Here is a 26,165-nt window from a genome sequence, read left to right as displayed (position 1 = left end):
CTGTTTTTGTTCCCAAAGCTGGAATCGAACCTACGTCTCTAATGTAGTTCTGTTTAGGAGTCACCCTCTTAACCAGTTGAGCTACCTGGACAGCTTTCTTTAAGCTCTTGGACGACATACTAAACTATGACGTTTTTGTCACATTTTGGACGACATCCTAACCTATGACGAAAAAAAAATGTGATTTTTCAAACATGTTGTAAAAACATGCCATATGATGAAATAATGTAAAGGAGGCCGTGAAAAACACTCCAGAAAGGTTTTCTTTGAAAAAAAATCATCATGAATTTTGGCGAAAAAAAACGCCTTACTATACTATGTCGAAAAAAAATGTGATTTTTCAAACATGTTGTAAAAACGTGCCATATGATGAAATAATGTAAAGGAGACCGTGAAAAACACTCCACAAATGTTTTCTTTGAAAAAAAAATCATCATGAATTTTGGTGCAAAAAAAACGCCTTACTATACTATGTCGAAAAAAAATGCGATTTTTCAAACATGCTGTAAAAACGTGTCATATGATGAAGTAATGTAAAGGAGGCCGTGAAAAACACTCCAGAAAGGTTTTCTTTGAAAAAAATCATCATGAATTTTGGCGCAAAAAAACGCCTTACTATACTATGTCGAAAAAAAATGCGATTTTTCAAACATGTTGTAAAAACGTGCCATATGATGAAATAATGTAAAGGAGGCCGTGAAAAACACTCCAGAAAGGTTTTCTTTAAAAAAAAAAATCATCATGAATTTTGGCGCAAAAAAAAGCCTTTCTATACTATGTCGAATAAAAATGTGATTTTTCAATCATGTTGTAAAAACGTGCCATATGATGAAATAATGTAAAGGAGGCCGTGAAAAACACTCCAGAAAGGTTTTCTTTGAAAAAAACATCATCATGAATTTTGGCGCAAAAAAACCCTTACTATATGTCGAAAAAAAATGCGATTTTTCAATCATGTTGTAAAAACGTGTCATATGATGAAATATTGTAAAGGAGGCCGTGAAAAACACTCCAGAAAGGTTTTCTTTGAAAAAAAATCATCATGAATTTTGGTGCTTTTGTCACATTTTGGACTTTTTTTTCCATATTTTGGAGGGCATACTAAACTATGAGGTTTTAATAATATTTTCAATGACAAAGAATATATTTTCTCTCTTTTTGTTCCCAAAGCTGGAATCCAACCTACATCTCCAATGTAGTTCTGTTTAGGAGTCACCCTCTTAACCAGTTGAGCTACCTGGACAGCTTTTTTTCAGCTCTTGGACGACATACTAAACTATGACGTTTTTGTCACATTTTGGACGACATCCTAACCTATGACGAAAAAAAAATGTGATTTTTCAAACATGTTGTAAAAACATGCCATATGATGAAATAATGTAAAGGAGACCATGAAAAACACTCCAGAAAGGTTTTCTTTGAAAAAAAATCATCATGAATTTTGGCGCAAAAAAACGCCTTACTATACTATGTCGAAAAAAATGCGATTTTTCAAACATGTAAAAACGTGCCATATGATGAAATAATGTAAAGGAGGCCGTGAAAAACACTATGGTAAGGTTCTCTTTGAAAAAAAAATCATCATGAATTTTGGCGCAAAAAAACGCCTTACTATACTATGTCGAAAAAAATGCGATTTTTCAAACATGTTGTAAAAACGTGCCATATGATGAAATAATGTAAAGGAGGCCGTGAAAAACACTTCAGAAAGGTTTTCTTTAAAAAAAAAATCATCATGAATTTTGGCGCAAAAAAAAGCCTTACTATACTATGTCGAAAAAAAATGCGATTTTTCAAACATGTTGCAAAAACATGCCATATGATGAAATAATGTAAAGGAGGCCGTGAAAAACACTTCAGAAAGGTTTTCTTTAAAAAAAAAATCATCATGAATTTTGGCGCAAAAAAAACGCCTTACTATACTATGTCAAAAAAAAATGTGATTTTTCAAACATGTTGTAAAAACGTGCCATATGATGAAATAATGTAAAGGAGGCCATGAAAAACACTCCACAAAGGTTTTCTTTGAAAAAAAGAAATCATCATGAATTTTGGCGCAAAAAAACGCCTTACTATATTATGTCGAAAAAAAATTTGATCTTTCAATCATGTTGTAAAAACGTGCCATATGATGAAATAATGTAAAGGAGGCTGTGAAAAACACTATGGTAAGGTTTTCTTTGAAAAAAACATCATCATGAATTTTGGCGCAAAAAAACGCCTTACTATACTATGTCAAAAAAAAAATGCGATTTTTCAAACATGCTGTAAAAACGTGTCATATGATGAAGTAATGTAAAGGAGGCCATGAAAAACACTCCAGAAAGGTTTTCTTTAAAAAAAAATCATGACTTTAGCGCAAAAAAACGCCTTTCTATACTATGTCGAAAAAAAATGTCATTTTTCAAACATGTAAAAACATGCCATATGATGAAATAATGTAAAGGAGGCCGTGAAAAACACTCCAGAAAGGTTTTCTTTGAAAAAAAATCATCATGAATTTTGGCGCAAAAAAAACGCCTTACTATACTATGTCGAAAAAAAATGTGATTTTTCAAACATGTTGTAAAAACGTGTCATATGATGAAATAAAGTAAAGGAGGGCATGAAAAACACTCCAGAAAGGTTTTCTTTGAAAAAAAAAATCATCATGAATTTTGGCGCAAAAAAAACGCCTTACTATACTATGTCGAAAAAAAATGTCATTTTTCAAACATGTTGTAAAAACGTGCCATTTTATGAAATAATGTAAAGGAGGGCGTGAAAAACACTCCAGAAAGGTTTTCTGTGAAAAAAAAATCATCATGAATTTTGGTGCAAAAAAAACGCCTTACTATACTATGTCGAAAAAAAATGCGATTTTTCAAACATGTAAAAACGTGCCATATAATGAAATAATGTAAAGGAGGCCGTGAAAAACACTCCAGAAAGGTTTTCTTTGAAAAAAAAAAACATCATGAATTTTGGCGCTTTTGTCACATTTTGGACATTTTTTTCCATATTTTGGACGGCATACTAAACTATGAGGTTTTAATAATATTTTCAATGACAAGGAACATATTTTTTCACTTTTTGTTCTCAAAGCTGGAATCGAACAGGCGTCTCTAACGTAGCTTCGTTTAGGAGTCACCCTCTTAACCAGTTGAGCTACCTGGACAGCTTTTTTCAGCTCTTGGACGACATACTAAACTATGACGTTTTTGTCACATTTTGGACGACTTGCTAACCTATGACGAAAAAAAAAAGTGATTTTTCAAACATGTTGTAAAAACGTGCAATATGATGAAATAATGTAAAGGAGGCCGTGAAAAACACAATGGTCAGGTTCTCTTTGAAAAAAAATTATCATGAATTTTGGTGCAAAAAAACGCCTTACTATACTATGTCGAAAAAAAATGCAATTTTTCAAACATGTTATAAAAACGTGTCATATGATGAAGTAATGTAAAGGAGGCCATGAAAAACACTCCAGAACGTTTTTTTTTGAAAAAAAAAATCATCATGAATTTTGGCGCAATAAAACGCCATCGTATGTCATCCAACATTTGATCAAGAACATCATAGTATAGCATGTCGCTCTAAAAAGGTCATAGAAAAGCCTTTAGTCCACAAAACGTTGTTTTATCCCGGCTGTCTGAAGGAGGTGAGGAGCAACACAAAAACAGTCCAAACGCTGGTTTCCAGAGGGTTAGACCAGTATTTATTTGAAAGAGTAAGTTTACAACAACACAACATGTGAGGGGGTTAAAAACAAATGGGTGTTAGTAAAATAAAAATAAATAAACAGAACTAAAAGTGAACTTCATGTTGACATTGATGGACATTCCAACCAGGAACAAAGTAAAAGATAATCAATACGAAAAAAACCTCTTCCTGTTCACCTCTTAAAACCCAAAAACACACCGCAGTAGCATCCTAAACTAAAACTACCAACGGGTTCCTGTTTTCCTTTGTGAACAATTCAAAGGTCCCTCTCTATCTCCCCACACATCCACCAACCACTGGAACACATCTCCAAAGTTCTGCTGGGCCAGCTCAGCTTCCCTTCAGAAGAAGTGCTGCCACCTGCCAGATGAAGGAGCCTTTTGAGAGGCAGCTGGCATCGTGATTGGACTGTACTTTGGTCTGTTCCAATCCAGCTTCAGCTCCAGAGACGGCAGGCGGGACGAGTCAACGGAGGCCGGATGGACGAAGGCATGAAGCTGAGTACAATCCAGAAAACAACAGAGGAGGAGGAAACAAACATAGTAGTATAGTATAAAATATACATAGTATATTGTATAAATAACAAGTCAAAGGAAAGAGACATACATTGTAGAATTGTAGTAATTGTGGGCTGACTGATTTACTGATTATCAGTATTTTATTTTTTACTGATTTACGGTAATAAATACATTTAAAAATGGCGCTACTTTGGCTCTGAACCTTTATCTACCTGTGGTCACTCTGTCTTCTGGAGTGATTTGATTGGTTATATGTCACGAATAAAACTCCTTTAACTTAATATCTGTAAACAAAACAAAAACGTATCAACTAAGTTTTCTGTTAGAGTTTGTGTTCTTCTAAGTTTAACTCCAAGATTTTAAATACTTTCATTTACTGCAAATGAGTATCTACTCCAAATGTCTCACTAATAATCATTATCAGCCTTAAAAACCCACAAAACACCCCTCTATACTGGACCACACTTAGTACAGTCCAGTTCCCCCTTCAATAAATCTGCTTGGAATCTTCCACTTCCTGTTTGTCAAAGTGGCCTTCTACCTGGACAGGTTTTGTTGGAGCTCATGCAACAAACATTTTGGGTAACTGCACTTTAATATGGATGGATGACACTGAATTAGAGTCTGTTTTAATGAGACTGAGTTAAGATGTGTAGCTCTGTCATTAAATAGGAAATTATTTCGCAGAATTCACAGAGAAAAGTCTGAAATGTTTGCTAGGTTAGCGTCCCACATGTTCTTTGGCTCAGCTAAAGCTAACTCTCTCCAACTTCTGGATCTCTTGAGTTGCTTGTTGTTAAAATATCTTGCTCGAGGTGCTGAAGCTCAGAAAGTCTGAGATGTTTGTTCAGAATAAGCTCATTCTCAAATCTGATCTGAACTGTCCTCTTTTGTTTGAACTTTCCCTAAACTTAGGAGTTAATGACAGAGCAACACATCCAGACTCAGTCTCATTTATGTAGAGATTAAACTTCAGTGTCATTCATTGATGTTAAAGTGCAGTTTGTCAAATGTTTGTTGCACATGCTCCCAACCAAACCAGTCCAGGTGGCCGCCGCCACCCACCTCCCTGCCTACTCTCCGCCCTGACTCCACCAAGACTCCGCCTTGGCTTTGCCCATGTGGTCACTTCAGGAACTACGATGCCAAAGGGATGACGAATGTACTTCTTTTCATCTGATCTGTAGCTCAGTGAGTTAAGGATTTGCCTATGGAGCTGCTGGTCGCTGGTTCAAGACCAGACACTTCTTAAATTTTATCAAAATCCTGACAAAGAAAGAAAAGTGCCAGTGGTGGGTCTTGAACCTGCAACCTTCCAGTTAACAGTCTGTCTTCTTATCCCCTGAGCTACTTGCTCAGATACAAATTCTACTTTTTTTTTGCGCATTTATCATCTATTTTTTTGTCGTTTTCGAGTTTTTTTTTTTAACTCGTGTCTCGACTCAACCGTTTTTCTCAGGAGGTGGGACTTCAGCCTTTGTGCTGGAGGGTGGAACCCTCAGTTCCAAGACTTTCCAAAGCCTCCACACCTCCTGAGTCCTCAGGACCTGAGCTTTCACACAGTCTGAGGGCCGAAATTTTCTGAGTCCCACAGTAGATCTCTGTTAGATTGAACTTTCAGACAGTCCAAGGACTGAAATCTTCTAAGTTCCTGAGTAGTTCTCTGTTAGTTTGAACCTTCAGACAGTCTGAGGACTGAAGTTTTAAAAGTTTCTCAGTACTTCTCTGTTAGTTTGAACTTTCTGGTTAACAGAAGCCTTAAAACTTGTGACCATGAGTCTTGATTTCACATTTAGACCATCCGAGTTCTTCTCAGACCTTCACCTGTGGGTTTTTCAGAAATCCTCAACAAACTTTGATTCTCTTCACTGAACAGTAAAGTTTGTGGAGATCAGAAGGTAACATTAGTTTGATCAATGCCTTCAACTACAAGTAGACTTTATCTGGAAAGCAGTTTTCTGAAATGAGTTCTTAGTAAATCTGTCCACAATCAAACCAAGAACATAGAAAGAGGAAATGTTTGAAGAAACAACTTGTTTTCATTTCAGACTAGAAAACGCTTTCAGTACTTTATCTGTTTTTGCTCTTTTTGATTGTTTTATTGTCTCTTCTGTTTAATTTGATCTTCTAAAGTCTAACTGGTGTCTTTTCAAATGTTTTGTCTTTAGTTTGATTCTTCTTAAATGTCTAGTTTTGCTCTTTTCTCACCTTTTATTCTTTTCTAATGTCTGATTTGATTTCCAAATGTTTTGTCTTTTTAATATTTGTTGTTTTTTCAAATGTTTTATTAGCTTGTTTGAAAATTTTCCTTTTCTTTCCCAATGTTTATTTTTCGATTAAGTCTTTAAGGTTTTTTCTTAAATGTTTTGCCACCTTTTAATGTTTAATTTTCTTTTTAAAGGCTTCATTGTGTTTTCTGTTTAATTCCTATTTAAAGTTTTATTGTCTTTAAGATTAATTTTCTAATTAAACATTTAATTTTTTTATTAAATGTTTTGTCTTTTTAAAGGTTTAATAATCTAATTAAATGTTTTATATTTTTTAAAATGCTTAATATTCTTCTTTTTAATTATATTTTTAAAAAGTGTTTCATTGTCTAAAATATTTCATCTTTAATGTTTAATATTTTTGTTTTAAAAATTTTGTTTAATTTCATAATTAGACATTTTGTATCTTCTGTTTAATTATGTAATTAAATATTTTGTCAGTTTAATATAATTTAATTGTATTTAATGTTTAATTTTCTTTTTAAAAGTTTTATTGTATTAAATATTCTTTTCCTTTGATTTAATTGCTTTTTCAACATAGTTTATTTCTTTAATCTTTTTTTCTGTCAAGATTTTAACCCCAACCTTAAAAATGAAACAAACCCTTAAATCACAATGAAAATATTTCTGTTGTCACAATCATGAGTTAGTCAATTATTCAGTTTATCAATTCAACTTTATTTCTTTAGCACCTTTCACACAGATTACAAAACTAAACAAGCAAAGAGAAAAAACTGCTAAAACTATGATTAAAACTCAATAACATATTTTTAAAAAAAAAAAAGATTTAACATGGTAATAAAATATGTTGTGTTCAGGGGATGGAGGGAGTTTATTGAAGTCTTCTTGGGCTCACATGGGAAATTATTTAAAATATAAACTTGATATTCAGTCTAAGGAAACTGGAAACTGCAGAGCGACAGAAGAACCAACAATATCTCCTGTTTTCTCCTTTAATGAGTTGACTCTTCTCGTGCTTTCAGACCAAAGAACTACAGACTCTTCACAACCTGCTCAAACTCTTGGTACAGGACCTCACCACACGGGTCAAGAAGGTTTCTGTCTCATTTCTACTCTGAAGCTCACCTTCTCCTGCTCTAACTGCTGACAAATGTTTCTGCTGCTCTAAAGTCTGGTCTCCAGAACTTCCTAAAAACTCTCAAAGTCTCTTCTGCTGCAGGTTGCTATGTAGAACTGTTCCAGAAAACCTCACTAAACCACATGGAGGGGCCTCAAGATAGTCGTCCAAATGAAACCATACAAAAACCAAACTAGCACAACCCAAACACTAAAGTCTCCTGCAGCCTACCAGAGAACCTCTGACAACAGAGAATCAGGACAGGAACTCTTACCTTCTGGACAACCAACGCTGGTTCACAAACAAGAACACAGAATGTGTCTGACCAGAAACCTCTGAAGACTCACTACAGCCAAGATAAAGACACAACTCAGCTGTACCAAATCCACTAATCACTGCACACATCAGCACCATGTGCTAACTGTGGCTAAAGAACCACATTTACCAAGACAACTATCCAGTACAAAGCCCTAAAACACACCAAGAAACACATTAAAGACGATTTTACTGCTGGAAGCTGCAAGCCAACGCCTAAAGAACAAACTAAAGCAATGGAGCCAAACCCAGTTCACTGGTGAAGAGAAGCAGAGGAAATGTTTGTCTGCAGCTAAATAAAGCAGGAAGACACTGAGCTGCTCAGGTGTTCCTGATAACACCAAGCAGCCACCTGGACAGCCAATAGGAACACAGCTTCCTGGAAGTCCAGAGGGCGGGGTTAGTCAAGGAAATTTAGTTTAAAGTTGAAGCAGAAAGTTAACAAAGAAAGTTGAAAACCACCTTCTGATCCCTGAAATCTCTGAGTTTTCACACAAAGAACACCTGAACATGTCAAACTGGTTCCATAGTAGAACCCTCATTGTAAAAACGTCATAGTATGGTGTGTTGCTCCAAAAACATTAGGACCCGGCTGTCTAGGGTCGCAGAGGAGCAACACAAAAACAGGACAAACGCTGGTTTCCAGGGGGTTAGGAGGCTATTTATTTGAAAGAGGAAGTTTACAACAACACAACATGTGAGCAGAAAAATCACAAAGTCTGTCTTTTGTTCAGCTGAAAATATTAGTTTTTGCCTTCTAGATGTGTTCACAGTCCAGACCAGCTCTAAACTGTTCTTCCTCTGTGACTTCCGGTGTTGCTACAAAATAAAACAACAGCCGTATTTTGTGTTTTGGGTTTAAAAAGCTAGAGCAAAAAACCAACGCTGTGGTTTTTTCATTAGTTAAATAATACATTTCTACATTTTGGTTTTAAAAATGGAAAAACAAAAGAAAACATTGTGGTTTGTAGGTTTTTTAGATTTTGAAACAGAAAAATGATTGAGCAAATCATACATGGATTCCATTTGCACAAAGAAGCACAGAAATGTTGGTTTTTACAGAACTTCAGTAAAACAATCGCTTCATTTTTGGCAAATTTTTAGGTTTAGAGAAAAATGATTTTGCTGAAATTCACTTTTCAGTTTAGATTTGATCAAGTTTTCCGACAGCTGATTAGTTCAAGGACCATCAGAAAATCTAGTTTCTGCCTGTTTTTACCTTTTCAAGAAAAAAAGAAACAACCTTTTAACCCTCAATTCAATTCAATTTTATTTATATAGCGCCAATTACAGTCAAATTGTCTCAAGATGCTTTACAGAACCCATATGCCTGAACCCCCAGAGCAGCCCTAAGGAGACAGTGGCAGGAAAACACCCTTTAACAGGGAAAAAACCTTGAGCAGAACCCGGCTCTAATGTGGGGGAACCATCTGCTGCTGGCCGGGTGGTTCAAAATTGACCCAGTTTAAAGTTTAAAAATGTGGAAAAAAATATATTTTCACAGTGAAACTTCTGATGTCCACATTTTCAACATTTTTGGGAAATCTTTGAACATTTTTTGGTGGAAAAAAGAAATGTTAAAAATGTTTATTAAGAACATTCACAAAAAAATCAACCAAAATCCAGCAAATTTCGTTGGATTTGGTTTGCATGTGAATGTTCTTTAAGAAAATATTAGAAGTTTTACTGATATATATGGAATCATTTTAGCTAGTTTTAGGATTTTTTGGAAGATTTTTATTCATTTTTTGAAAATATTTACAAGAATTTTCTTGCGAGGGACTAGAAATAAAAATGATGTAAGAACAGGTCAATTAGTTCAGTTTTGTGTCCAGGGACAGAAAAAGCTCTTTCTAAATACGATGAGCAACAGCAGCAAACTTCCAGAAGACCTGTGAAGTCAGTGTTTGTCCCAAAGAAACCAGGAACAGCAGAATGTGGGCAGTTCAGAACGATCAGCCTCATGCACCACCTCACAAAATCATTATTAAGAATCATAATGCTCAGAAAAAGAAACAACAGTAAACCAGAAACCAGTGAAGAGCAACACAGATCATCAATACGCGTTTTAAGAACTATTATGGAGAGGTCAGTAGAAGTATAACTAGACTTAAACACATTTCATCGATGACACCAAAGCTTTGGACAGTAAAACATCAAGCAGTAATCCAGATGTTAAAGGACGTAAACACAGATGGAAAGGATTTAGAGATGATAAAAAATCTCGACTGAAAACAAAGAGCAGCAGAGAAAAACAACCAATGAAATGAGGCTCAGACTGGGATCACCTGACCTGTTCTCCTCTATGAGGAAATACAGCGAGGTTTACTGGGAGGATCCATGGGAGGTTATAACATAAATATCAGACGTTATGCAGACGACACAAAACCTTCAAACCATAGTAAAAACCAGACAAAAGCAAGAAACAAAAGGACAAAAAATTAAGCAAACGACACAAGCGAGACAAAAAAACACAACAAACTTTCTGCTCTGAGATTTTTTTAAAAACAAACCTGCCAGAATTTTAATTCACGAAAAATATTGTTATTGTGATATTTGCTGTTTTTTTGGAAGAAAAAAATATAGAACAGTAGATCATTTTAAACTGTTATTTTACAGACTGACCCTGTTTTAATGAATTAAAGATAATACAATTAATAATAACAACAATAATAATAAGGAGAAGATGAAGAAGACGAACAAAAAGATGAAGACGACAAAGATAAAAAAGAAGAAGATGAAGTAGAAGAAGATGAAAAAGACAAAGAAGGAGAAGAAGACTTTGACTTATTATTATTCATAGTGTTCGAGGTAAATAAAAGCTCTCCAGTTTGACTGTATTTAAATCAGCTAAAATATCCTTAATTAACAGATATTTTCAGGTTTTGTCACCATTTAGGTTTTTATTTGTTGTTTCTTTCACCACTGTCAGATTTTCAGCTTTTTCAGATAATTTCAGAGAATGACTTCCTCCTTTTACCTTCAGATTTTGTGATGATTCTCTAAAAACTTGCTCTTCCTCGTCCATCTGTCCATCTGCACTCTGAGGTTCTACACAAACATCCTGAATTTTACTTCCAGTTTCAATCTCTTCTGCTCTCGGATTGATTTTTTAAACAAACCAGCCACAGTTTCCCAAACGACAGATTTCCAGCTAGAATCAATGAAGCCGTCTCTTACCTCCCCTAACGTCCTGTACGGGCAGTTATTATATCTTTACTTGCAGAGTTGTAGAGACTGACTCATGTTTCATTCAGAGGACAGCAGAGAAAAGCCCACGAGCAGCGACTAAACCAACATCCTGACAGCAGCGTTGCTCAGAAATCTTCTCCTCTTAGATTCAAAATGGAGTTTGTTTCTGTGGAAACAATCCATGTGTCATTTGATATCATTTTTTGGTCATTTTATGTCTTTTTTTGGTCATTTTGAGTCTCTTTTTGGTCATTTTAACAACAGCAGAAACATCACGCTAACTTTTGTGTTTGATGTGAAAAGAAAATTCACATTGTTTTTCATTTGTCTACAAGACAAGTCTGTCTGATCAGTTACTCTGATTTAAGGAGTGTATTTAACCCTCCTGTTGTCCTCATTTACAGGCACCAAAAAATGTTGTTTCCTTGTCTGAAAAAAATCCCAAAATTCAGCAAAAAAAAGTCCCAAAATTACTGAAAATTTGCAAAACCTTCAGGAAGAAAATTCCAATAATTCCTTAAAACTTTCCCTTAAAAGTTTTATTTTTATTTTTAAAAATCCCTGAAATTTGGCAAGAAAATTCTTGTGAATATTTTCAAAAAAATTGTAAAAATCTTCAACCCCTCCCTTAAAAAAACCTAAAGTGATTCCATATATATCAGTAAAATTATATCAGTAAACTAATATTCTCTTGAAGAACATTCACATAAAAATCAACCTAAATACAGCAAATTTCACTGGATTTTGGTTGATTTTTATGTGTGAATGTTCTTATGAAACATTTGAAACATTTTTTTCCACCAAAAAATGTTCAAAGATTTCCCAAAAATGTTGAAAATGTGGACATCAGAAGTTTCACTGTCAAAATATATTTTTTTTCCACATTTTCAAACTTTAAACCAGGTCAGTTTGACCCACAGGACGACACAAGGGTTAAACTTTATTCTAACCACGGAGAGTTTGTTGTCCTGCAGACTCCACAGGTTCACAGCAAGACGAAAAACACTGAAAAGGAGGATTTAGTTGCAAAAAACCAGAGAAATGCAACTTTAATTGTGGGGCTGCAGAGTTAGATAGAGGACTTTACTGATCCCCTAAGAGAAACTGAAGTGTTGCAGCAGCAGGTTATTTATCAGAAAACACGAAAATTAGAATAATAAAAAGATGAATTCTTCTTAATCTCTCTGCAGTAAGTGATGGAGACTAGAAGCTTCTCTGAGCTCAGACGACTAGCAGATTCTACTGCAGCTGTATGGGAGGCATTCAGGGAAACTCTGGAAATTCTAGCGTCTGATGATAAACAGATGTTCAGCCAGAGAGGAGTTTTATAAAATGACAAGTAAATCTGACATTTCAAAATAAAATCACCTAAAACTGTCCAGAATGTCTCCAAACTTGTCTGAAATGACTACAGTTGTACAAAATGTTTTGTAATGTGTTTAAAATGACTCAAAGATTTGTCTAAAATGTCTTGAAATGCATCCACAGTTGCTCAAAGATTGTCCAAAAGAACAAAAACTTGCCCAAAACTACTTCAAATTTGCCCAGATTATCTTTCAACTTGGACTAAATGACTCAAAACTGGTCTAAAATGACAATTAAAGTCAAATTAGGCAACTCTTACTCCTTATTTTGTTCTTTTAAAATTAATTTTCGATAGAGACTAGAAGCTTCTCTGAACACAGACGACGAGCAGCTTTTACTGCAGCTGCATGGGAGGCGTTCAGGGAACATCTGGAAATTGTAGCATCTATTGATAAGCAGCCAGTGAGACGTTTTGGTGCAGTTTTATTTCAATTTATCCTCTTGGAGAGGCTTTGAATTCAGTTGAAGATGATTCTCATTCAGTCTCATTTTGATGCCAATGGCACTCAGTTTTCAGTTTTATTTGAATTATCTTTTATTTTCTGGTTAGATTCACTCCTCTATAAAATCATATATTTTAGCATTTTGAAGAGATAATTTAGATAATTAACAGATCAGATGATCGGTGTGAGCAATAATTAATTTATGGTGTTGTTTGTGCAGTTAAAGGCCGCCGTGGGAACAGGAGCTGAGCTTTGATTGGCTTCCAGGTGGGCAGGTTGTGTTAATGTGACAGAAACAGCAGAACCAGAGGCGCTAATGCCAATAATTTGGATAAAAGAAGGGAAACAGATATCGTCTCGTTCATTAACGTCCCACACAAACGATGACAGATGAGGTTCTGGTTCCACTCGACCCTCAATTATTCACAGATTAGACACCAGAACTCTGGATCTAATTAGAGGAGTAGGAGGGAGAAGAGGAAGGAAGAGGAGAAAGTAGAAAGATCTAAAGGAAGTGAGGAAACAGGAAGTGATGTTTTTTTCTGGAAGCTTCTATAAAACTCTTCAGTGTTTGATGTTAAATTGTTCCAGTAGATTCACTGATTCACTTTAATATTATCTGGGTTGGACTATTAATCATATATAATATTATCTAGGCTTATGTTTATATCTATATTTATATAATTATGTATCTTTGTCTCTATAAATTTACATATAATTGTATATTTCCATCCGCCCAACCATCCATCCATGGCATATTTTCCTGCTATATATATATATACACTATTATAATAATAATAATTATTATTATTATTATCCTGCTGTCGGTCCTACATTCCTCCTGATGAATCTGATAATAACAATAATAACAAATTCATGTCACACGTCAGCGGCTGCAGCTCAGATCGTATCCCAGAATGAAACCAAAGCAGCTCGTTTAATCAGAGGACATTAGTTGGTTAGTTATTAAAGCCGCGGCGCCATGACGACAACAATCCCAGCATCCTCTTTGTGTCGACACGACAACTGACTGAAGCCACCAGACGAGAACCAGAGATAAATAATCTGATCCAAGTCATCTCAGACCTCGGAACGTTCCTCTTGGATCCTCTGATTATTATTCCGAGCTCTGAGAGGAAGAGGAGGACGAGATGGAAAACCAAATGTGTTGGAAGGAAAAATCTGTGCAATAGTAAGAAAAACATCCACAAAACTTACATTTTTTAAATAGTTTTTTAAATGTTTTTTTTTTTACAGTGTTTTGATAACATTAATGTTGCTGGTTTCTTCATCAGAATCATTCACAACAAACAGATAATTATTGGTTTCATTAATTCCACATCACTGCACCTCTATTTTATCATGTAGAATCAGAAACACTGAATATTTCTGAATATTATATTTCCGTCTTTAACTGACTGATCTTTTAAAATATCTTCAAAAAATAATCTGCAGACAAAAAAACTCACTGAGAAATCTGAGCCGATTTTAAGTATTTAATGTCTTATTATAAACCATATGGAGGTTATTTTTAGGCTCAAATATAAAGAGTTGATTTGTGCGATTTTATTAAAAATGAAAATCTACAGACTGAACTTTTTAGTGTTTAAGTTTATAGAAATTTGAAACTTTTTATCATGTTAGCAGCTTAATTCCAGTTTTATTATGTAATACGTGCTGATTATACAATGGAACAGTTTGTGCTGCATTAAAATGATTAATTAGCTTTAATTAATTGTATAGATCCATCAAATAATCTGCAAGAGATGAAAGACAAACAGAAATGAGTTGCATTCCTCCGCCTGTCTTTAAAATAAACGATCTACTTTAATTTCGTTATTTTATTTATTTAATCTGTCTTTAGATTAAATAATTTTAATTTAACTATTTATCTATTTAATCTGTCTTTAGATTAAATAATTTTAATTTAACTATTTATTTATTTAATCTGTCTTTAATGATAGAAAAACAGAAATGAGTTCAGTTCCTTCATCTGTCTTTAGAATTAATCCACTTTGATTTTTACTGATCTAATGCAGTGAAGTTCATAACTAGATTTTGGTTCTACCATCGTTCTCCAAGCAGCCATTTATTCATTTATTATTCGTACAATTAACACCATGAGGCCTTTAGGATGGATTAGATCCTCACATATGCATGCCAGACATGTTTTACTAGTTTTACTGGTTTTACTGGTTTTAGCTCTGGACCAGACCAGAGTTACTTCATCAGTAGGAGACATTTTTCTTCTGTGTGAACATGTGGAGCTGCAGGTCAATAAACCATTTAAAATAAAGTTGAGCTGAACTCCATGAGGCCTTCAGTCAGACTAACTGATGTAAATGATGATGTTCTATCAGACAGACTCCTCCTGGAAATCAGTCATTCTAGCAGCAGGATAATGAGTTCAGAGTTGATGCTAACTTTCTGTGTCCTGCAGCCTGAATGTGGATTTTTCAGAGCGGATCAGGAGGTGGATGGAATCTAAAGACTTCATAAACATTATGAACTTTTATTCTGAAAGGGGAACATCTGACAGACACCATTTAAATATGATAAAGTTCTCAGACCAGCCTTCTCCTCCTCTGTCCTTGTGTTCAGCAGTTTGTCCTCTCCTCATTATTTAAATCCTTAAATACCCAAACTCCACGGGGCCCCTGGGGGCCCGACTCCTTCCTGCTGCTCACAATCTCATCAATGGACACAGAGAGAGTGTGAGTTAGAGCAGGAAGAGAGGCAATGTGTGTGTCCTGGTGTGTTACATGAGTGTTAGGTGTGTGAGATTCTAGATTCTGGTTCTGCAGCTCTAGATTCTGGTTCTGCAGCTCTAGATTCTGGTTCTGCAGCTCTAGATTCTGCAGCTCTAGATTCTGGTTCCGCAGCTCTAGATTCTGGTTCTGCAGCTCTAGATTCTGCAGCTCTAGATTCTGGTTCTGCAGCTCTAGATTCTGCAGCTCTAGATTCTGGTTCTGCAGCTCTAGATTCTGCAGCTCTAGATTCTGGTTCTGCAGCTCTAGATTCTGCAGCTCTAGATTCTGGTTCCGCAGCTCTAGATTCTGCAGCTCTAGATTCTGGTTCCGCAGCTCTAGATTCTGCAGCTCTAGATTCTGGTTCTGCAGCTCTAGATTCTGCAGCTCTAGATTCTGGTTCTGCAGCTCTAGATTCTGCAGCTCTAGAGTCTGGTTCTACAGCTCTAGATTCTGCAGCTCTAGATTCTGGTTCCGCAGCTCTAGATTCTGCAGCTCTAGATTCTGGTTCTGCAGCTCTAGATTCTGCAGCTCTAGATTCTGGTTCTGCAGCTCTAGATTCTGCAGCTCTAGATTCTGGTTCTGCAGCTCTAGATTCTGCAGCTCTAGAGTCTGGTTCTACAGCTCTAGATTCTGCAGCTCTAGATTCTGGTTCCGCAGCTCTAGATTCTGCAGCTCTAGATTCTGGTTCTGCAGCTTCCTGTGGAGAATCTGCTTCTTGTCTTCGTTGAACTCCAGCGTGGGTTTTTGTGTGTTTCTATATTTCTGACCTCACCTGCTTCTGTTCCTGTGATCACTGGTTTTAGTCCGTGGGAACGAGAACGTTTCAGAAGCTGGAGGTTCTGTCTGGTCCACAAACCCTCAAAGTTCAGGAGTTTAGACGTGGATGGAGGTCTGGAAATGTGATGAAAAGAAGTTGGTTAAAAAAAAAAAACAACAGTAGTAAACAGCAGCTTTTAAAAAGTCTAAAAATGATTTTTTTAAAACAGTAAATATCTGTAAAATAATAAGATTTCTAATCATTTAGATGCAGTAGCACAGATTAATTTTTCAGTGACATCATAAAAGAAGAAACTAGTTTAAAAAAACAGATCTTCCTTCCTTCCTTCCTTCCTTGCTTCCTTCCTTCCTTTTTCCTATTTCAACAGTCAACATAGGAATTTTTCCTTTTTTAAGAAATATAAAAAATTATGTAATTTAAGAAAACAGAGAAAACCTGATGAATAAAAATTACAAAAATAAATGCTACTTGTCATTCTAAATAATTACAAGAAAGATTTAAATATAATCACAAAAACCCCAAATGAATTAGTTTGTAAATAAATAAATAAATAAATAAATAAATACATTTAAAAAATATATATTTTTGATGTGGCCATTATTTGCTGCTGTTTTAAGGCTTGATATGTAAACTTTATATATATATATATATATATGTATATATATATATATATATATATATATATATATATATATATATATATATATATATATATATATATATATATGCTAGATATTATTTATATTTTAACTAGATGGGGAAAATCTGTAAAATAACCAAAAAATAATTGGTTTTATAAATTATTTTCCAAATGGTTTTGGTAAATTTCTGATAAAATCTGAAAAAAAAAACTTATTTACAGTTTGACTGAACAAAAACAGGACAAAACTGTAATTAGCATTAAGAGCATTTTATTTTCTCTTACAGCTAGTTTTACTGGATTTAAATCAGCTAAAATATCCTTATTTAACAGATAATTGCTGCTGTTTTGTTTGTTTCTGAGCATTTCAGTATTTTACAGTTTTAAAGTGTTTTTATGGCACCTTTACTGACAGATTTTTCTTTATGTTTTTATGAAGTTTTGTTTTTCCTGCGGTGTCATCCTGTCCAGGATGAGCAATCATCCAGAAACTAGACTGACTTTTTGTTTGTTTTGTTTGTTTTGTTGCTGATAAAAAAAAGTTCTGCTGCTGGAGGATAAAACCGTTCTGGTGTTCAGCAGATGCAGAATTTAATCATCCAGATGTTTCATCATTAAAACAGTCATTAGTTCATCTGTCAGTCGGACACTTTATTTATAGTTTTTATTTTAAAAATGTGATGCTTTTTGTCATAATTATTGATTTCTAACATCTCTTTTACTGAGTTCCAGTGTTGGTTTATCATAAAGAACTAGAAAACATTTCTTAATAATGAATGAGTTCCTTCTAATCCCTCTTTAGACATCCGTCATTCTGTGGGTTTACAATTAAACACAGAAATATCTTTATTATGATTGAAGAAGGTTGAAAACAGAACATTAAGGCTGAACAATTAATGGGATTTTAATCACCTCGTCTTCTATAATGAATTAAACTTGATCCATCTGTGATACGGATGTTTAGCATCCTCCATTTGTAGAAAACATGCAGAAAAACTCACCTGGTTTCAGCTAAATCTGACATTAAAACTCTATTTCCCTCTGCTGCAGTAACTGATGGAGACTAGAAGCTTCTCTGAGCTCAGACGACTAGCAGCTTCTACTGGAGCTGCATGGGAGGCGTTCAGGGAAACTCTGGAAATGATAGTGTCAATAATCAGATATTAAGCCAGTGAGATGCTTTGCAAAACAACAAAGTCTGACGTTTCAATGCCTTTTTCAAAGCAAAATGACCTAAAAACTGTCCAGAATGACTCCAAACTTGCCTGAAATGACTACAGTTGTAAAAAATGTTTTGTAATGTGTTTAAAATGACTCAAAGATCATCTAAAACGTCTTGAAATGCATCCACTGTTGCTCAAAACTTGTCCGAAACTACTTTAAATTTTCCCAAATTGTCTTGCAACTTGGCCTAAGTGACTCAAAATTTGTCTAAAATGACATATAAAGTCAAATTATGCAAATCTGACTCCTTATTTTGTTGTTTTAAAGCTAATTTTTGATGGAGACTAGAAGCTTCTACTGGAGCTGCATGGGAGGCGTTCAGGGAACCACTGGAAATTATCACATCTATTATGGAGTTTTGGGCTCAGTTTTGTGCAGATTCACTTTCTAGATGATGATCTGGATTCAGGTGGAGATGATTTCAAGTCTGATTTAGGTGCAGATTTGTACGTTAGCAGGAATTTGACACAACATGAAGTGAAAGCTGTGATCTATGTGTGTAAAAATAATAATAAAATAATCCTGATCATCGTTTTGTCTGTAATTGTGCATAACTCATCAGTTATATGGAAACATTTCAGTTAGAGCAGTGGTTCTCAAATGTTTTATGCCAGGACAAAAAACTTCCACGCCCCCCCAATAACTTTGCATGTATATATATATATATATATATATATATATATATATATATATATATATATATATATATATATATATATATACACTATATTGCCAAAAGTATTCACTCACCTGCCTTGACTCTCATATGAACATAAGTGACATCCCGTTCCTAATCCATAGGGTTCAATATGACGTGGGTCCACCCTTTGCAGCTAGAACAGCTTCAACTCTTCTGGGAAGGCTGTCCACAAGGTTTAGGAGTGTGTTTATGGGAATTTTTGACCATTCTTCCAGAAGCGCATTTGTGAGGTCACACACTGATGTTGGACCAGAAGGTCTGGCTCTCAGTCTCTGCTCTAATTCATCCCAAAGGTGTTCTATGGGGTTGAGGTCAGGACTCTGTGCAGGCCAGTCAAGTTCATCCACACCAGACTCTGTCATCCATGTCTTTATGGACCTTGCTTTGTGCACTGGTGCACAGTCATGTTGGAAGAGGAAGGACCAGCTCCAAACTGTTCCCACAAAGTTGGGAGCATGGAATTGTCCAAAATGTCTTGGTATGCTGAAGCATATATATATATATATATATATATATATATATATATATATATATATATATATATATATATATATATATATATATATATATATAAACTGTTTTTACATTAAAACATGAATATGCAGGACTGTGTTATTTTATCTGATTCCATTTTGTTTTTCACAGTAAAGATCAGAGATGTCAAACTCATTTCAGTCCAGGGGTCAAATTCAGTCCAGTTTGATCTCCAGTGGACCGGACCAGTAAAATCAGAGCAACACCAACCTATAAATAACCACAACTCCAACTTTCTTCCCTTTGTTTTAGTTCAAAAAACTATATTCTGAAAATGCTCACATTTAATGAATTAACTTTTTACAAAACAATATGAACCTGAATTTTTTTTTAGAAAAGCAAGTTCAGTTTCAACAATATTATGCCTCAGTTGATCATTTCACAGTTTATCTACACAGGAACACAACATTTAGTCACAGCGATCTGGAACTGAACAATCTAGTATTTTACTTTATGATCAAAACAGCTTGTCAAGTTCTAGAAATTATTTAAAATTTACAGTTTTACAATTTCCGATAATGTCTTTTCTGTAGTTTTTACCTTCTGTAAAGTCGTCCCGCGGGCTGAAATGGACCATCTGACGGGCCGGTTTTGGACCGCGGGCCGCATGTTTCACACCCCTGGTAGAAATCCTAGACCAGCGCAGTGTGTGCGCGGCGAAAAACAGGCCGACGTTAAAACAATACTTCACCTAATTAGTTCCACGTAGACGGACCTTTTCCTCCCAGTCGCCCCCCGTCCTGCCTCCGCCCCCCCAGGGGGACGCGCCCCACTATTTGAGAAGCACTGAGTTAGAGGAATAACGCCAACCAATAGCAGAACTGCAGAACAACGCTGGTCTGTGTGCGTCTGTTTGCGATGCGTTCAAGGACATCCAGCTGATATGACGTTTTCCCTGCGGATGTAACTGACTTACAGACAGTAAGTACATTAATGACTGGCTGCTTAATTAACTTCCTGTCTGTCTGTTTGGGGACATCCATCCGACTCGTACACAAACACATCTGAGCCTCTCCGGAGTGAATATTTCCCTGTTTACTGGATGATGAAAACCCAATCAGGCTCCGGCAGGCTGGGATCCCGCCACACCGACAGGAAGTGGAATTATCTGAGAGACGGAGGATAAAAAGACGAGTGGTCAGAGTGGAAACAGGAAGCAGATAAAGCAGGAGAGATGTCGCTTCTAGAGAGGTCCTCCAAAGCAGACAGAGGAAGCTGCTGATGGAGGCTCCTGTGGAGCAGCGTTTAGCTGGAAGGAAACGTGGTGTTTGTTCCGTTTAATCAGCGTCCTGATGGATGCAAGGAGAACGTTTCATTCATCTACAGGAGACGTCTGCTAGGACATTATGGACTCAATATAATAGAAAAGACACGTTAGTTAACCCGTTGTGTTGTCTTCAGATCCTTGTGTCCTCAGGGTCAAAAATGAGCCGCCTCCCCTGAGCCTCTAAAATAGAGCAGCTTCATTGAATTTTCAACCAAAAATCTATTTTACATGAAGAAACAACCTGTCATGCATCACACTCTATGAATGTCTGAGTTTTTTGCTCTTCAGAAGGCAGAAAGACTGTATTTAATAAATGGACACCACTCGTTTTTCTTGCATCAAACACGCTAAAACTGTTTTCTTTGCTCAAGTAGAGGTTTATTATCACTATTATTGTTGCTAAAGGTACTGCATAGGTGTAAACATTATTTATTTAGCAAGAGATAGTACTTCTGTATCCTAAGAAAGTACCAGAAATGTGCAGAAAGTAGCTTTAAATGCATTTTTGAAGAGAAACAACAGTGTATACTGTACAATAGAATGGAAAACTACAAAACTCCACTGCAAAATGCTCGTCTTCTGACATCTTTTGAATCATTGTTCCCACTCACAAGGTACATAACAATAGTAAGATTAAAATGAAATAACAGATGTAAAACAACAATATGAAGAACATATTAAGCTGTAATTAGCATATGTCAGACAATATACAGGTGTGAAGCATGGACTTTATAAATGTATTTCTCTGATATGCAGCACAGGCTCTGTTTTACAGTCCTTCTTGTTACTCCTGGATGTGTGAAAAAAATCTGATCTGATCTGCTGGGTGCTGAAAACTGAAAACTACACTCATGGCTTCAGCAAAGAGGTGATTGTGTTGCTGTCATCTGCAGCACCTTTATAGCCTCTGAACTCATTCCGTTAGGAAACGATGCTTTCAGGAAATGTTTCATTTGTTTGAAATTGTTAAAACTTGAGATTTGTTGCTGCTGGGTGATGTGGCACCTGCACAAGAACGTTTTAGTTTTTCTGAGATCAATCAGTAGCACACACAACCTCAGTTTCTGTGTGTGTGTGTGTGTGTGTGTGTGTGTGTGTGTGTGTGTGCTTTAGTTCACTGTGACTGTGATTTTTAACTGCCGGGTCAAAAATGACCCTATGTCCTGTTGATGTACAGCTGTGATGAAAATATAAACAACAACGTTTCACTTTTTCTAATGTTGGGGTCACTTTAGGAAAACTCATCAAATTTCAAGTTGAAAAAAGGTCATTTAGGGTTCTTTCTAAGCTATTAAACATGTCTTCGGGTCAAAAATGACCCGAAGACATGCAGTTGATTGCACGAGAGGATCATGTTTTTTTAAAATTAATAACTTATTGTTTTTTAAAAACTGACTGATCAGTGATGTAACATATTTAACATGACTGAAAAAGTAAAATTTTTATGTTTTCATAAGGAAAACTTGCTCTTCTGTCATGTATTTGATTGCACGTGATTGCAGCAGCTCATTTACGTTTTGTGTTTTTATGCACTGATCCCAGTAAACCCCCCCTCATGGCCACAACACCAGCTGAATAAAAATGAAACAGTAAACTCCACACGGCTCAACGTCGTTTTATAAAAAGAGCATTTATTTCAAAGTTTTTTTTCGCTTCGGAGATTGAAGCACATAGTAAAGCAACAGTACAATGTTCAGAAAATATAAGTGTGATGCTGTAACTTTTTTTAATCTTATTTTCTTAACATGTTTTTGTTGTAATACTGGAATATTCTGCATGTATACTAAAATAAGAACTTTTAAAATTGTACAAATCGGTACCATAAAACTTGACAGAGAATAAAAACGAGGCGTTCTCTCACTGCAACAAACACAGATTGCTAGTTTTCCTCTGGAACAGGGAGAAACGACGAAGAAACGCCAAATAATGAAGAAAACAAACAAAAAAACTCAAGAAATGACAGAGGTTGTGTTCGCACAGAGCTCACGATTAACTTTTGGTGGCAGATTTATCACCTGAAACGAAACTTCATTACATCAGGGGTGTCCAACATAAGGCCCGTGGGCCAAAAGCGGTCCTCCAGAGGGTCAGATCCGGTCCTCAAAGTGTAAAAATTCCAGAGAAGACATTAACTGCAGATTGTAAATTAGTAAAACTATAAATTTAAAATCATTTCTAGACCATGACAAGTTGTTTGGATCATATAGTAAAATACTAGATTGTTTGTTGTTCTTTTGTCGTATTGTGCCTTGTTCTTGTTGTTTTTTTTGTCCTGTTTTTGTCATTTTGTGTTTCTTTTCTGTATCGTTTGTGTTTTTTGTCCATTTTTTTGGCCAGTTTGTTTCTCGCTTTTGTCATTTTTAGTCTCGTGTGTCCATTCTTTGTCACTTTCTTTTTGTCAAAATTTTTCTTTGTTTTGTTTTGTTTGTCTCACTTTGTGTTGCCTTGTGTCTCGTTTTTGTAGTATTTTGTCTTGCTTTTGTTGTTTTTTGTCTTTCCTTTTTGTCTTATTTGTGTTTTTTCTCTTATTTTTGTCAATATTTGTGTTTTGCTTTATTCATTGTTTTGTGTGTCATTTTTATCATTTTGTGCTTTTTAAATCTCACTTGTGGTTTTTGGCACTTTTTTGTCTAATTTTTTGTCTCTTTTTTGTTTTGTGTTGTCTCATTTTTTGTTGTTTTGTTTCTCTCTGTTGGAATTTTGTGTATTGTTTTTGTTGTTTTTTTGTCTGACTTTTGTCATTTGTCTCATGTTTTTCTTGTTTTGTGTTTACTTTTTGTCTTGCTTGTGTTTGTCCATTTTTTGGTTGTTTTGCTTCTGGCTTTTGTCATTTTTTTTGTCTCGTTTTTGTAATATTTTGTCTTGTTTTTATCGGTTTGTGTTTCCTTTTTGCCTTGATTGTGTTGTTGCTCCATGTTTTTGGTCATTTTGTTTCTCACTTTTGTGGTTTTGTGCCTCATTTTTGTAATTTCTTGTCTTGTTTTAGTTGTTCTTTGTGTGATTTTTGCCATTTTGATCTTAAAGTAAAGCACTCTATCATTCAGTTCCAGATAATTGTGACTAAATGCTGTTTCCGTTCGACACCCCTGATGTCGTCCCTCCATGTTTGGGTGAACGTGAGCCACAAAGACTTAAACATGAACCAGTTCCTGTGCAGCTGCAGCCAATGAAAGAAGAATTATTGGCATAATAATGATAATAACAATAATAATAGAAAACAACAATAATAATCATAATAATATAATAACATTAAAAAAGAGATTAAACAAGAACTCTTAAAAAGGACGTCCTGCAGTCGGCCTCCGTCACGGCGCTCAGGAAACTCAGCTCGTGTTGATACAACAGACGTGGCCGTTAGAACACGTTTGAACAGCGATCCTGGGTGAAACATCACACGTCTGCTCTGTACACACCTAATATGGAGAGTAGTTTGCTTTCTGGATATACGTCTCAAGTTACAAAAAAGGAAATGAAAAAAGGAGGACAAAAACAAGAGAATGCACCGCGTTTGCAAAGAGTGTCCGTTAAAGTTTAAGGCGATTTTTAGAGCTCACAGGTTTTCTTTTCTTTTACTGATTGATCGTCATTGGTGGACTCCAGATGAGGAAGTGATCATTCATTGGTGGACGGGTTGGTGAGGATGAGGTGGTGGAGGAGGGGAGGAAGTGTTATCAGCTTTTCTTTTCACTCTGCAGTGAAGAATGAAAACAAAGAATCATCCACAGTTTTCAAATCGAGTCGTGTCTTTTAGAAAAAAACAGAACGTTGGTGTCGGTGTGGCGTTTTCACAGATTCTCAGTCGGCTACTGGAGCTAGCCGTCTCACTCCCGTCGTGTTCACCCCCTGGGGTTGTTGGTTATTTATTATAAGGCCACCATACTGTGAAGAGGCTGCGAGCGCCTTCAGAGCATCAACAACCCAGAGTCGGTCACGCGTCTAACAACAACGACAACAACAGACTAAAAATCGTTCCGTTTGAACGGCTCGACCCGACGGACACTTCTTTAGGTTTCTCTTTTCACATACAAACTTTTTCTGTATTTTCTCTCTTTCTTGGAGAGGAAAGTAGAAACACTCCACTCAGGAACCTCGAAAAGGAATAAAATCTCTCCCAGGAAGCACCGAGGAAGAATCCAGTCCACAAAAGCGTATAGAACCTCTACTAGACTAAACAGTTTGCTATGAGCGAGTCGTTTTGGATCACACAGCAACAACTTTTCCATCAACCAAACGGACAAACTAGTGACTAATCTCCAGGCCGGCGATGCTCGAGTCTGTGGAACCGGAGGGAAGGAACGAAACGGAGGAGGAGGAGGAGGAGGAGGAGGAGGAGGAGGAGGAGGAGGAGGAGGAGGAAGAGTCCAAGCGTTCATCATGAGTCAAATCGTCTTGGAGGAGCAGGAGGAGGCTGTTCGGTGACCAACAGATCCTCGTGGAGTCGGACCGGGTTTGGCGTCCACAGTGGGACCGCTGTTAGGAGTCCTCGCCGTCGTCCACGTCGTTCACGCAGCAGTCTTTGGTCCCGTACAGATCGGCCAGCTTCTTGAAGCGCGGCCCCCAGCTCTGCAGGTAGTCGTAGTCCAGGTCCGACTCCGTGGTGACGGACTCCAGGGAGCTCAGCGACCCGGCCAGCGACCCCCGGCCCTCGTAGCCGTAGATCTGGATGGAGTCGTAAGGCGGCGCCGTCGGGTCGCTGTCGGCCTCCGCAATCCGGGTCTTGATGAAGTCGTCTACGTCGACGCTGTTGGCCGCGGGACGGTCGCCGGGCCTGATGGGATACTGGAGCTCCGGCTTGATGTCCTTCCTGGGCAGGAACCCGTTGGCGCCGTCGGGGTTCTGAAGGGTCGGAAAGAGAGAAAAATGGATTTAAAAGTGACCAATGAAGCTGTGAAGAGCTGTAATGTTGTAGAGAAGAGACGTGTAAAATTAAACGATTTCAACAAGGCTCGGATTGGCTTCGTTTTCTGGTCTGAACAAAAGATTTGGTGAATTTTCAAATGAGATCTTTCTGAAATACAGTTAGGTCCATATATATATTTGGACACTGACTGCTTAATGAAACATATTCCACTTCTAGTTCTATAACAGACATAAAGTTCAGACTCTCAGCTTTCATCTGAGGGAATCCACATTCAAATGGATGAAGGGTTTATTAGTTTCAGCTCCTAAACATGAGCCACCCTACTTTAAAAGAGACCAAAAGTAATTGCACAGTTAGGTCAAAGGCCATTTCATGGGCAGGTGTGGGCAGTTCCTTCGTTATGTCATTATCAATTAAACAAAAACGAGACACAAAATGACAAAAAACAAGACACAAAATGACAGAAACATGACACAAAATGACAAAAAATGACAAAAACAAAACAAAATGACAAAAACAAGACACAAA

At 36.3% G+C, this 26,165-nt stretch overlaps 1 protein-coding gene and 1 long non-coding RNA gene across 2 annotated transcripts in view; both read right to left on the bottom strand.

The window, feature by feature from the left end:
- Window positions 1–3,577: 3,577 nt before the first annotated feature.
- LOC129350753 (uncharacterized) lies at window positions 3,578–19,402 on the bottom strand. The gene is made up of 4 exons (XR_008604256.1): window positions 19,026–19,402; window positions 18,053–18,185; window positions 16,406–16,524; window positions 3,578–4,202 (listed from the first exon to the last, which is right to left on the bottom strand). It is a non-coding gene; the product is annotated as an uncharacterized LOC129350753 (long non-coding RNA).
- Window positions 19,403–22,387: 2,985 nt separating this feature from the next.
- The window catches only part of cdh11 (cadherin 11, type 2, OB-cadherin (osteoblast)), a 107,353-nt gene continuing 103,575 nt past the window's right edge, over window positions 22,388–26,165 (bottom strand). The window contains exon 16 of the mRNA XM_023263846.3: window positions 22,388–25,612. Within this exon, the coding sequence (XP_023119614.1) occupies window positions 25,250–25,612 (363 nt within the window). The 3' untranslated portion in view covers window positions 22,388–25,249. The remainder of the gene's footprint in view (window positions 25,613–26,165) is intronic.

This window comes from Amphiprion ocellaris, chromosome 16 (genome assembly GCF_022539595.1).
Source record: "Amphiprion ocellaris isolate individual 3 ecotype Okinawa chromosome 16, ASM2253959v1, whole genome shotgun sequence".
NCBI lineage: Eukaryota > Metazoa > Chordata > Actinopteri > Pomacentridae > Amphiprion > Amphiprion ocellaris.
The sequence above is the reverse complement of the archived record's forward strand: the minus strand, read 5'-3'. Positions and strand labels throughout refer to the sequence as shown.